The sequence below is a fragment of the Panthera leo genome, chromosome D3 (assembly GCF_018350215.1).
Source record: "Panthera leo isolate Ple1 chromosome D3, P.leo_Ple1_pat1.1, whole genome shotgun sequence".
In the NCBI taxonomy this organism is placed as follows: domain Eukaryota; kingdom Metazoa; phylum Chordata; class Mammalia; order Carnivora; family Felidae; genus Panthera; species Panthera leo.
This window is the reverse complement of record NC_056690.1, coordinates 29,373,928-29,386,420: the sequence shown is the minus strand read 5'-3', so window position 1 is coordinate 29,386,420 and position 12,493 is coordinate 29,373,928. Positions and strand designations below refer to the sequence as shown.

The 12,493-nt window shown below is 42.2% G+C and overlaps 1 protein-coding gene across 1 annotated transcript in view; it reads right to left on the bottom strand.

Annotated features, from left to right (window-relative positions):
- The window catches only part of PI4KA (phosphatidylinositol 4-kinase alpha), a 113,451-nt gene that overhangs the window by 80,464 nt on the left and 20,494 nt on the right, over window positions 1–12,493 (bottom strand). The window contains exons 4-10 of the mRNA XM_042909718.1: window positions 10,028–10,116; window positions 8,002–8,074; window positions 7,135–7,394; window positions 6,537–6,603; window positions 2,720–2,868; window positions 1,011–1,076; window positions 348–444 (exon numbers count right to left, since the gene is read on the bottom strand). Of these exons, the coding sequence (XP_042765652.1) occupies window positions 348–444; window positions 1,011–1,076; window positions 2,720–2,868; window positions 6,537–6,603; window positions 7,135–7,394; window positions 8,002–8,074; window positions 10,028–10,116 (801 nt within the window). The remainder of the gene's footprint in view (window positions 1–347; window positions 445–1,010; window positions 1,077–2,719; window positions 2,869–6,536; window positions 6,604–7,134; window positions 7,395–8,001; window positions 8,075–10,027; window positions 10,117–12,493) is intronic.

Below are 12,493 nucleotides of genomic sequence, written 5' to 3'. Positions count from 1 at the left end.
TGAGTTACAAGATTATAAGTGCCTCATTTTCTTATTTTTTAACTTTTTAAGATATCTGAAATAGACACGTTGAATTATATACATATTCAGGTGATCAGGACACTACAATATGGCCATGTCAGGAAAGCTCCTGAGGAAATAAATCCACCAAAGAAGCTGTCATGGATGGTAAAAGGGGCACAGGATTATGAGAGGTTTTTTTTCTTGCTTTTTTCTTCAAATCTCAGTAATGTGACATGTTACCTATGTGTTTTTAAGTGGCCCCAGCAGAAAGGAAGCACAGACCTGCGGCAGTGGCCTGGAGCCTAGTGTCATCATTGTCACACGTGGGCACAAACCACCTTTACCTTTCATGTAGTACAGAGTGTCACGTAGCATCTTGAACATGGCCACGTAGAGAGGGTCGCTGAATGTGGTGTAGTAGAGATCAGCACTAGGATTGGCCTGTGAGGGAGCAGAGGCACATGACCATGCTACAGAAACTCTCCCCTGGACCTCCCTTTGCCTTCCAGGGAGAGGCATGGGTATTATACCCCTGATGTAGCATTAGAGAGACAGAACGACCGTTTATCATGATTCACCACTTGGAACACTTGAATTATTCTCCTCACACTCTCGAGCATCGGCCAGAGGAAAACAATAGATAAACTCAAGCTATCCAGAGATGCCTATGGGGGGCTGCTCCCTGCATCCCAGAAGGGCGAACCACCCTTCTGGGCTGAATGCTCACTATCTTTGGTCGTCTTATGGGAAATGAAGAGAAAGACAATCAAGGGGCCACCAGACCGCTATGAGATGTTCTATTAAAAAGAACCGGCACAGAGCAAGCTCTCGGGTGGCAGCTGCATTGCCATTATGGGGACTAAGCTGGAAACTCACCGACAAGCCTGTCTCTCCAGCCACCCGCCCTATACCCCCCGCCCCCCCCAAAAAAAACACCCTTCCTGTTTTCTCCATGCACAAGTTCATGTCAGGCTGACCTCAGGGTAGCGCCCTCAAAAGGGACGTACCTCTATCACGCTGGCTACAACTGCATCCAAGGACTTGAGAACAGGCTCCTCGACAATCTTCTTCACCTATTAGGGAAATAGGATCGCATGAGGCACCTGATGAACACAGTGAGAGACAGGAATGGCAGCTCCTTCAACTAAAGAACAAATCATGCTGACAGATAAATCCACAGAACGAGCGTGAAAAATGGGATGGAAATGACTGGCCAGCAATATACTCATTATAGCTCCACATCAAACTACACACACAAAATGTCCTTAATTCTGCCATCACTTGGATGTGTTTTCTTGCCCTTGATTGGGAATAACATAAAAACAGGAAAGGAACCAACTCCCTCAAATTTGCTGACATTAGATTTCCATTTCCAGAATGTGAAAGTGTTCAGACTCGGCATCACTAACAATTTACCCAAACCTTCTCCCAGACATCAGGGACACCTTCACAGATGGTCCTCAGCCCTGATGACTCTGCCTCTTCCCACAGGCCTCGTGCACTGGCTCATCTGAAGCTGCCTAGGTACTCAGAGTACAGCATACATTCTAACAGAAGATATTATTTCTACCTGGTCTCTGTACCAGCACTTAGTACAGAAAGGAACCATTCTGTCAACCGCGGAACATCTGGGTAAAAACAGCCTGCCACCCCCACGGTAGTACTTAAAGAAGTTGATTTTTTTTAATGCACAATGATAAACAACATTCCAGGAGAAGAAATGAAAAATTGCCTAGAAGAAAAGCTAACCTTGAGAAGTTAAAATATACTGGAAAAAATAATTTCCTCTATGAAGAGTCTGAAACATGCAGCCTTCAGTTGGGATTTTTGACATGATACTTGAAAGCCACTTGATCATCTGAGAAGGCCACCCAGGCCATGTTCCATTTGGGACATGTAACTAGTAATTCATTGTGGCTCTATCCTCAGTAATTATTGCCAATGCTTTAATGTCCTCCTACATCTTCAGCCTAAAGCCATCCTTTTTGAGTGACTTCTGTTCACACGCCACACTAAAGGAGATGGCTGCTCTCTCTGGCACATGCTTCGTGCTTTCAAAAGTATCGTCCTTGTTCCTTCTCATTCTTTCCAAAACAGAAAATCCCATCTTTAGGGTCTGTCCCTGATAACATCTCCACCCCTACCTACCCACTTGAATCTATTTCGAAGCAACCCAGCTCAATCATAACACCTTCAGAGTCCCTGGATCAAAGACCCATCTATTTTGGGACTGGGACAATGGCACCAATGTCTTCTCTGACTTCACTTCAGCGGTCATTCCTAGGTACCCAAATATGAAAAATTTAGGTTTTGTACTGATCTAAAAAGAGCAGCGCATGGGATGGAGTCAGGTGTAATAGGAACTAGACTGGGGATCAGACTCCCTGGGCTGAGCCCTATCTCTGCCCTTTGCCTATGGTTCCTTGATGTATTTGGCACTGACTGCCTTACCTCTAAAATGTGGATGAATGGCTGCCTCTCCCACACAAGTGCTGCAAGGATTCAGTAACAATATAGCACACAAATGACTCCACGAATACTACTCTCCTTCCTTCCTTAATCGAAAATTTACGACTTCTAACTGGTGTTCTGAAATACTGAAAATCTCCTAGTTTTTCTTAAAAAAAAAAAACAAAAAAAAACACAGGCCAACACCACTAGCAATTTTACTGCTAGATGTACACAGGATCTCTTGTTCCACCAAAGCTTTCCTTACCAAGTTTAAGAGTTCTCGAAGCATTTCTAGTGGAATACTGAATTCCTTATAGGTGATGCCATTGAAAAGAGGAGAAACTGAAAAGCTGGAACTGATGGTGGAGAAGTAGTGATCAGGCTCCAGGGCACTCCCATCAGGTAAGCAAGATACTGGCAGAGGGGAGGAGAACCAGAAAATCAGTCACGTTAACAAACCACCAGAATACTTCCTCAAGCTGATCAAGCTGACTCCTCAATAACCAACAAAAGTGTACAGTTTGCTTTTGTTTATACTCCAATCCTTTGTTTTTTAATTAAGAAGTAAAGGCTGGAGGGCACCCGGGTGGCTCAGTTAGTTAAGCATCTGACTTCAGCTCAGGTCATCTCTCACAGTTCATGAGTTCAAGTCCCACATCAGGTAAGCTTGAGCCCCGCTTCGGGTGAGGCCGCTTCTTTCTCTTTCTCTCCTCCCTAACTCTCTTTCTGCCTTTCGCTCACTTGCACCCTCTCTCTCAAAAAAAAAAAAGGTGGGGGGCGGTAAAGGCCAGATTTCAAACACTTGGAGAGTGATGCCACCCCTCTTGGGGGGGTGTTTCAGGTCAAAGCTCAGATATAATCACATCCTAGTATTTTCAACACAGACAATATAACTTAATGTAGGAAGAAAAAAAATACATCTTTTTAAAGGTTGACAGATGCAAACATTTGAGGTCCACAGGACCCCAACGTATTTTACCACCAAAATTAGGACAAAAATGCATATTATTAGATGTTTCAAAATCAGAAAAATAAAGTCAATCATTGAACACTTATGAATAAAGTGTCCACATGTAAGTGAAATCATGCTGTTTATTTTCTTTTATTTTCTCTCCATGTTTGGCTTATTTGATTTAGCATAATGTCCTCCAGGTTCATCCACGTTGTTACAAACAGCAAAATCTCCTTTCTTAAGGCTGAATAATATTCCATTATAAATGTGTGTAAACCGTAAGATCATGACCTGAGCCGAAGTTGGATACTCGACTGACCAAGCCACCCAGATGCCCCATATACAAGTTTATTTTTTAAATAATAATAATAACAACAACAATAATAATAAATAAGGTAAGAAGTTTGTGATCAGAGGGCATTTCCCATATAGACGCTATGAAATAAGGACTAAGTCCTGTGTGGCTGAGCTAGCCAGTGTGTGGTGGGCAGAGATGGAGGCAGAAGACAGGAACTGCACAGCCAAGGATCAAGGGTTTAGGATTTATGCAAGGGGAGGGGAAGGAGTCATTGAAAGTTTTTAAGCTGGAAATGAAATGATCAGATTGGGGCACCTGGGTGGCTCAGTTGGTTAAGCGTCTGACTTCAGCTCAGGTCATGATCTCACAGTTTGTGAGTTTGGGCTCCATGTTGGGCTCTGCACTGACGGCTCAGAGCCTGGAGCCTGCTTCAGATTCTGTATCTCCCTCTCTCTCTCCCATTCCCCCTCCCCTGCTCATGCTCTCTCTGTCCCTCTCAAAAATAAGCAAATATTAAAAAAAAGAGAGAGAGAGAAAGAGAGAGAGATGATCAGATTTGTGCTTTAAAAAAAATAAAATAAAACAAAACAAAACAAAATAAAATAAATAAATAAATAAAAAGAAATAACTCATAGGGTGCCTGGATGGCTAGACGGTTGGCTCAGTTGGTTAAATGTCCAACTCTTGGTTTCAGCTCAGGTCATAATCTCACAGTTGGTGAGTTTGAGCCTCACGTTGGACTCCCTGCTGACAGTGCCCTGTTTCCCTCTCTCTCTCCCCCTCCCCTACTCACACTGTCTCTGTCTCTCTCAAAATAAATTAATTCATGAAAGAAAGAAAGAAAGAAAGAAAGAAAGAAAGAAAGAAAGAAAGAAAGAAAAAGAAAGAACTCTTTAAAAAAATTCTCACAGCTCTGTGGAGGTGGAAGAGGGCCTGGAAAGAGAAGAGAGACAAAATGTAAGAAAAATCAGAGTCAGGGCACCCTGGCCGGCTCACTCAGTAGAGCATGAGGCTCTTGACCTCAGGGTTGTGAGTTCGAGCCCCACATTGTGTATAGAGATTACTTAAAAATAAAATCTTTAGGGGCGCCTGGGTGGCTCAGTCGGTTAAGCGGCCGACTTCGGCTCAGGTCATGATCTCGCGGTCCGTGAGTTTGAGCCCCGCGTCAGGCTCCGTGCTGACAGCTCAGAGCCTGGAGCCTGTTTCAGATTCTGTGTCTCCCTCTCTCTGACCCTCCCCCGTTCATGCTCTGTCTCTCTCTGTCTCAAAAAATGAATAAACGTTAAAAAAAAAAAAATTTTTTTTTTAAATCTTTAAAAAAAAAAAGAGGGGTGCCTGGGTGGCTCGGTCAGTTAAGCATCCGACTTCGGCTCAGGTCATGATCTCGTGGTCCGTGAGTTCGAGCCCTGTGTCGGGTTCTGTGCTGACAGCTCAGAGCCTGGAGCCTGTTTCAGATTCTGTGTCTCCCTCTCTCTGACCCTCCCCCGTTCATGCTCTGTCTCTGTCTCAAAAATAAATAAATGTTAAAAAATAATAAAAAATAATAAAAAAATAATAATAATAAAAAAAGAAAAAAGAAAAGAAAGAAAGAAAAGAAAAGAAAGATCATAGTCAAACAGAGGCACTCAGGCAGAAAAGGAAGAAGGAGTAGTGTGCTTCCTGCCTGTTTCTTTGACAATGAAGTGCACTTCCAAGAGGAGGAAAATCATCTGTGGAACTCACCACTGAGGCAGAGAGGATGGCACAGAGGCTGGCCTGAGCACCGCTGAGTGCCGGCCTGCATCTGCTGAAGGAGCACAGGAAACTCACACAATCAGCCCACACCTGGGTGCACCCCAATCCTGAGTACTCACTAGAAGTGCTCAAAGGAGGGCAGCCCCAATAGAGAAGGACCCCTGAGTACAGAGAACAGAAGAAGAGCTGTTCACCAGGGAAGAAGAAGCCTCTGAGGGCACATCATGGCTGTCTTCAGATGCCCCCAGGACAGGCAGGTGGCCAAGGGGCTGTTTAAAGCCTAAAGGGATATATTCAACCACAAGTGATTCTCTCTGGGAGTTTGAGTGGGTGAGCTTGGCCCCTTTACATTTTAACATACACACAGACTATAACATAGGGTACATTCTTACACAGCCAAGAGATACTCTATGCAACACTGCCCACATTTATTTGAGTTCAGATTCTCCCCTCATTTTTTTAAAATTCCCTTCACATCTTTCAAGATCCTATTGAGAAATGCTTTTAATAAGTAGCATGATCCAAAGATGGAATAAGTGGCATTGTGAGGCATGGCATTCTGGTTTCCCCACTTCCTACCACTTAACCTGAGTCTTACTTTCCTTGAAGATAAGGTAGAGGTGATTTTACCACATGTCTGACACTGTACAGGGCTGTCATATGAATCAAATTCAGCAAATTATGTGGAAGTGCTTTGTGACCCACAAAGCTCCATAAAAAGTACTACTCATATTATTGTATTTTTAAAAAATATTATTTGCATACTTAATGACCTTCAAACAAAAAAAGAGAAGGACTACCATTACTACTTTCACCTGAAAACCAGCGCTTTCCTAGGATAATTTATTAAAATTCTGATAGCAGGCACATGGGGTCTGTATATTATTTTCTGCACTTTTTTCCATATTTGAAATATTTTAAAATTAAATTTTAATAAGTCTGAACAAAACTAGAAACTAAATGCCTTATAAAAGCTTGACTCTCTAGATGCACAACAGCAGAACACTAGTATTAGCATCTTTAATGTCACAAGAACTCACAGTGAACCTGCCCGCCAAGTTACTAGGTCAATATTCTGGTCAGAAAGGTGAAGCCCACCTTCAAAGTAGTGAAAAGCAGATCCTCCAGGGGAGCTGGGAGGGGGCATCCCACGTTCAGGGCTGACCTGAAACACAAAACCACCTGACATATCAGAAAACGCCAAACCTCAGGCAGTTTTGCCTCAGACAAGGTCTCTGCCAGCCCAACATTTGTACCTCAAGTCCTAGTTCACACCTCACCTCCTCCCCGAAGCCCACCTTAGCTACAGCGTTCTCTACTATATATCATATGCCTAAATTCTTTGTGCCTAGCCATATATTTTATACATCATTACTGAGATGAATTATTCTCAGCATTTGGTGTCTTTATCTTGTGCCCATGAGTCAATTATATACTTCTTAAGGGCACCAACTGTCCCCCACTCAGAATAAAGCTTGGCACCCAACTGCTAGGAAACAAATACTTCATGACTAGGAGATTAAATCACTTCTAAATCTTCAATAGTCAAAAGAAGCCTTTATTTTACAGAGATTTCCAGTGAGAACCTTTTCTCTTTTGTGAGTTTCCTTGAATAGCACGCGAGTGGGGTTTTTTTCCGAGTGAGTACTTCACAAGACCTGACCTCTTTGCCTGCCTCCCAGGAGCACAGCCCCACCTGAGAGATGCTGGACACGCTGCTGGTCTTCCTCTTCAGGGTGCCCTCCTGACACACTGTCAGCAGATTGCTGGGGAGGATGGAGCGGAAGTCATTGAAAGATCGCCTCCGCACACCTTCAAGCTCCTCAGGGACTCGGAGGGAATGAGGAGGGACTTTGGGGAACAGTTTTGACAGGAGAGACTCTTCTGTGTTGCTGTAACGCCCAAATGCTCGTGAGATTCCTATCAGGCATGGGATCGCGTATTTGCAAAGGTATTCTAGAAGACAAAGAGAGAATGTTCCAATACCAGAAAGTTCCCTGGGAGAGAGCTGTGCTGCACCAGCTTGTAACACTGGCTGACATCTCACAACCTCCCCCTACCCCCAAGTAGGGGGTCAGAACAAGTCATAACAACAGGTTAGCCTTAAGGGCTGACATTAACAACTTCAGACTACATCTCCATCACACACAGCTGCTCTTTTTGGGAGGTCTTAATCTGTTCATGGTACACTCAAATCAATAACACAGATAAGTCTTGTTATCAGGTACCTTTACTATACTTAAATCATATATTTCTTCCTCCTGGGATGATATAGGTAGCCTCATACTAGAGGCAGTCAGGCATGTTACAGGTGAGGAAACTGAGGCCCAGAAAGGGTGAGGTGACTTGTCTAAAGTCACCTGGCATTCAGGTAGCAGAGCTGTGCTCATGACCCCCATGTGACCTCTTTAACACACAACAAAGGCAAACTAATATAGGAAGGTTTCATCCATCAAGTACATAAATAGTAAAGAGCAAAAAAAGAAGACTGGGAAAAGCAAGGGAAAAAAATAATCACAAACCATTAAGGAAAAAAAAAAAAGGCTTGGATCTATAATCATACCTTTTTCTTGAATCTCCAAGGCCTGGCACATTCCCAAAAGAACATGCAAAACCTGCAAAAGTGCCTCTAAAATCTGTAACAGCCAAGGAAACAGAAAAGACAAACTTATAAATAAAATCGGATAAGTACCACAAAATTCATTCAGAATTGGAAGGATCTTTAGACAATATCTTGTCCAACCCCATATGTGATACATAAAGCCCCGCATGACAGCTCTGCCAAGTGGCCAATCAGTTGACCTTCTAGAGACAGAAACTTGCCCTCCTGGGTTGGCCAAGAGCGCCTCCTAACTCTGGGCCAATGTTGTCCTCTGGGGCTTGTGACCACTGGCCTTGGAGCTACACCTTCCATATTCGAGAAACAGGTGATAGGACCCCAAATCTCTTTTCATGGCTAAATATCTCTAGTTCTTTTAATCCATTTCTTATGATTACAAGTCCTTCATGATCCTGAGTGCCAGCTTCTGATTTCACAGTAGTCCCATGTGTCAGAAACAGTCTCGAATTGTGGTGCTCAGGAAGATACATTAATATTCCAGGGATGCTGGGACTCCCCCTGAGTAATCATCAAACTCAACAGAGATTCTAGCCTTCCATATACATGACATCAGCTGTTCAGCAGCCACTTCACAATGCTGGCTCAAAGAGCTCACTGATATGTAAAATACTTAAATCTTTTTTGCACATGCTGCCAACTCTACTGATGTTGGTATTTTTCGCCTGTCACTGATGTCTACAAAAACTCAGGGGATTAGCTTTAGCTCATTATACTGGTCTCTGATTCCCAGCTTTGTATCATCTACAAATGAAACAACTTCCCTTCTGAATTTTCATTTATGGCCCTGGCTCCTTTTGCTTCAGTGTATAGGGCAGACCTAGGGAAGACTCCTGCTGGGCCAGCACCCTGTCACCCTCTGGGATGGCCCTTTAGGCAGCTTTGCAAACTTTCCAAATTGTTTTGGCCCTCAGCCCATATTCCAGATTCAGGATGTCAGGAGGAGTGTTTGTCTAAAGCCTGGATGAAGATCAACTAGACTGTATCTACCTTATTTCCCTCTACTACCAGTCTTGGAAATCCCAGACAAAGAAGAGAATAAAATTGGTCTCATACAACGTGTTCCTAATCAAGGCAAATTTCTGACATTTTGCTAATGTTAAATGATGCTGAGTAACATACAAAGACTTGAAAAGCAATGCTTTCTCCACTTTGTGTACTGAAGTTACGCCATCATCTTTAGCATTGACATTTTGATAAATGTTATTTACAGAAAAGCCCTTAATTTCTAGCCTAACTTTTGAAATAATGATACATGATTCTAGTAGATCTAGTTATCTCTTTAGCCAACTTACAAATAAAGAACGTAAACTAAGAAAAAAGAATGGAGAAGAATGTTAATGACAGAAATACTGACAATAGAATTTACACTTTGATATTAAGAGATTTTAGAAATTAAAAAACAGATACAAGGACTCAAAAAGCATAGCTAGCTGGGAATATTTAACATATAGACAAGCAACCAGGCACTCCTTGGCAGGTCCTGAGGATAGCAGCATATACATACTGATTTTTAAAACAAAAAATCTGATGAAGAAAAAGTTTAGATTATGATCGTATTCTTTGTTTAAAAAGGAGGGGAGTATGAAACGCACTTAAGTAACATTTCAACAAAATAAATTCAAACAAAAAAAAATTAGGGCACTTAAAATCTGGGTATAATTTCAACAATCTAGATCATTTCCTTCCATGAATGACTTCAATCTCCAACAGGGATTGTGAGCCATCAGGAAAGTCAGCTGCCTTGGACTTGTGCTGCCTACCTCACAGAATTATGGGGAGGGCTGGATGAAAGAAGACTCAAGTGGTCACTGGGTATTGTTAGTATATATTTAACATTTCTTAGGTGTGTTAGTACAAAATAAATCAACAGAAACAACCAAATCACTTCAAAATTTTATTTACTCTTTTCTGTTACTTTGGGACTCTCTTTGATCATACAGAAATGCACTCCAACTCACCACACACTTACCTCATCCCGAAGTGAGGGGTCCCTATAAGCCACATCAGACAGCAAAGTGACCAAGCAGAAGCTGAAACTCTCTGCAACCGGGAGGGTGGCTGGAAGGTACACAGACACGAGTCAGATCATTACCACTGAGACACTGGGCTACATGTACTGGCCACCTGATTCAGTAAGTTCCCTTTCTCACAGGATCTGCCAAGGGACCAGTTTATAGGGGTGGCTGCCCTCAGTGAGGTGAACCTGAAAAGAACAGATGTGGGCCCAACATGTTTGCTGAGAAATACCTCTAATTTCTTTTAATAGAATGCTTTGGTTCAACAAACTTAAATGTTTCTGAGCCAGTTTATAGTTTGAGATTATACAGCTCTCTCAACATAACAGACTCCATTTTTTAATTCCTGACCTAAATTTCTACCTAGGGTGAGAAACCAATCTTGATAAAGTGTAAGAAATGGTATATGAGGCTACCTGTCAAATACCAATTACCACTACTTTAAACTGAATTGTTTATATTTCTTTTCTGCTTTATTTTGACAGATGGAGAAAATCCTAATAAGAGCTTCCAAAGATTTGCTCTATTCCTAATAGGTTTTTAAGCCCATCTACTACTGAGCCCCCTCATTGGGAGGTTCTCAGGAGCATGGACTCAAGGTTGGGAAGGGATCACTGTACCTAAAAGACCAAAGCTAACCAGTACTTCTATGGTGTGCACCTTAAAAATGTCAGAATCACTGCTGTGTAGATCCAATTGCTATTAAATATTTAATCAATTTTGAGCGTTGAATTTAATCAAGGACAGAGAGCTGCCCACTGTCTTATGGATCTATTCATAGTACATGGCAGAAGACCGTTATGTGTTCACTTCCATACTTATAATTTTAAGATGCAGATCTAGGTCCTTCTCAAACTACAGTGTGATCAGGATCACCTGGAGGCTTCCTTGTCCCAGACTTCTAATTCAGCAGCTCTGATGCAAGACTGAGAATCTGCATTTCTGACAAGTTCTGACACTGAGGCTGCTGATCCAGGAATGCCACTTTGAGAACTACTGCTCTAGAGTTTAAAGGTCTAAATCATACTGCCTTCGTAAAAAATAAAAGATTGAAATGTTACCCAATAATTGGAGATTTATATATCCCTAACAATGCTTCAAATAATGCTAACACTTACATTCTAATAGGAGTCCATGTACATAGAAGCAGTATTTGTTTGGAAAGGAAAGAAAATAGAATCAACTTCTACTGGTATTCTACTTCTCCCCAAGTTAGATAACAATGGTTGACAGAGAGATGTTTGACTTTTTAGCAATGCTTTCTATCTAATCTGTAGGCCTTTAGGGTGGGAGGATGAACGAAATAGGGGAAGGGGATTAAAAGGTACAAACTTTCAGTTCTAAAACAAATAAGACATAGGGATACAATGTACCACATAAGGAATATTGTCAATAATAAGTATCAACTTGGTATGGTGACGAATGGTAGCTAGATTTATCACTGTAATCACTTTGTAATGTATATACACCTCAAATCACTGTTGTATGCCTGGAACTGATATAATATTGTATGTCAACTACATTTCAATTAAAAAAATTGTAGTCCTTTGAATTTGAGGATACATGCATAATCTGGGGTCTGTCAGTTTTAGGCATAGTATGTTACCAGAAATGATGAAACCCAAAGAATGAGAGGACTAAGCTGAGGCAGGATGTTCATGAGATCAGCAAAAGCCACCCTTAGCAGGCTAAGCCCACCCAACAAATTAGGGCCGTGCCACCAACCAAAAGAACAAGGGCTTTCTTTATAGACACCAACCCCTTGCTTTGTCTGAAGGTGGGCCGTGGGTCTCACAGAGGGAGACTATAAGAAAACTTTGGTCTCCAGGGTCGTGATCTCTAAAATGTTGGTGGTGTTCCAAACTGATTTGGGAGTCTTGGGAAATCAATGTATGGGAATATCAGTGTTACAAGTGCTTAGCACAATGCTTGGCACATAGCAGGCTTACTACCATTTTCAAAGGTGCAAAATTTAAAACTCAGCCAACAGCAACAAAATAATAAACTACTTATTATTTATAGCGAACATGGTGTTCAAATCCTGGACATCCATCTCACCCTTCCTTTTTGAGCAGCAGTGATGAAATCTGGAGAACTGGCCTCACTCCAGGAGTGAGCCTATTCATCGAAGGGTAAGAGAGACAGGTTCAGGGATGGGCAGGGGACCCAATTCTGGCAATGAGACATGAGAAAAGGTTCCCGCAGGTCTCCAAGTTCCTGTTCACTCCCAGAGTACAATACAAAGTCAGTTTTCTCAGCCTTGCCTTTGCCCCACCTTCACCATGGACTCTGGACAACAGTGAGTAAGCATAGCCCATGTTGCTGCAGGCAGGCAGCTGCCCCACAGCCAGGAGTGGAACCAGCTAGAAACACTGTACTTGATGCATTAACATGATTAAACATTTGATCTTTACAGACTG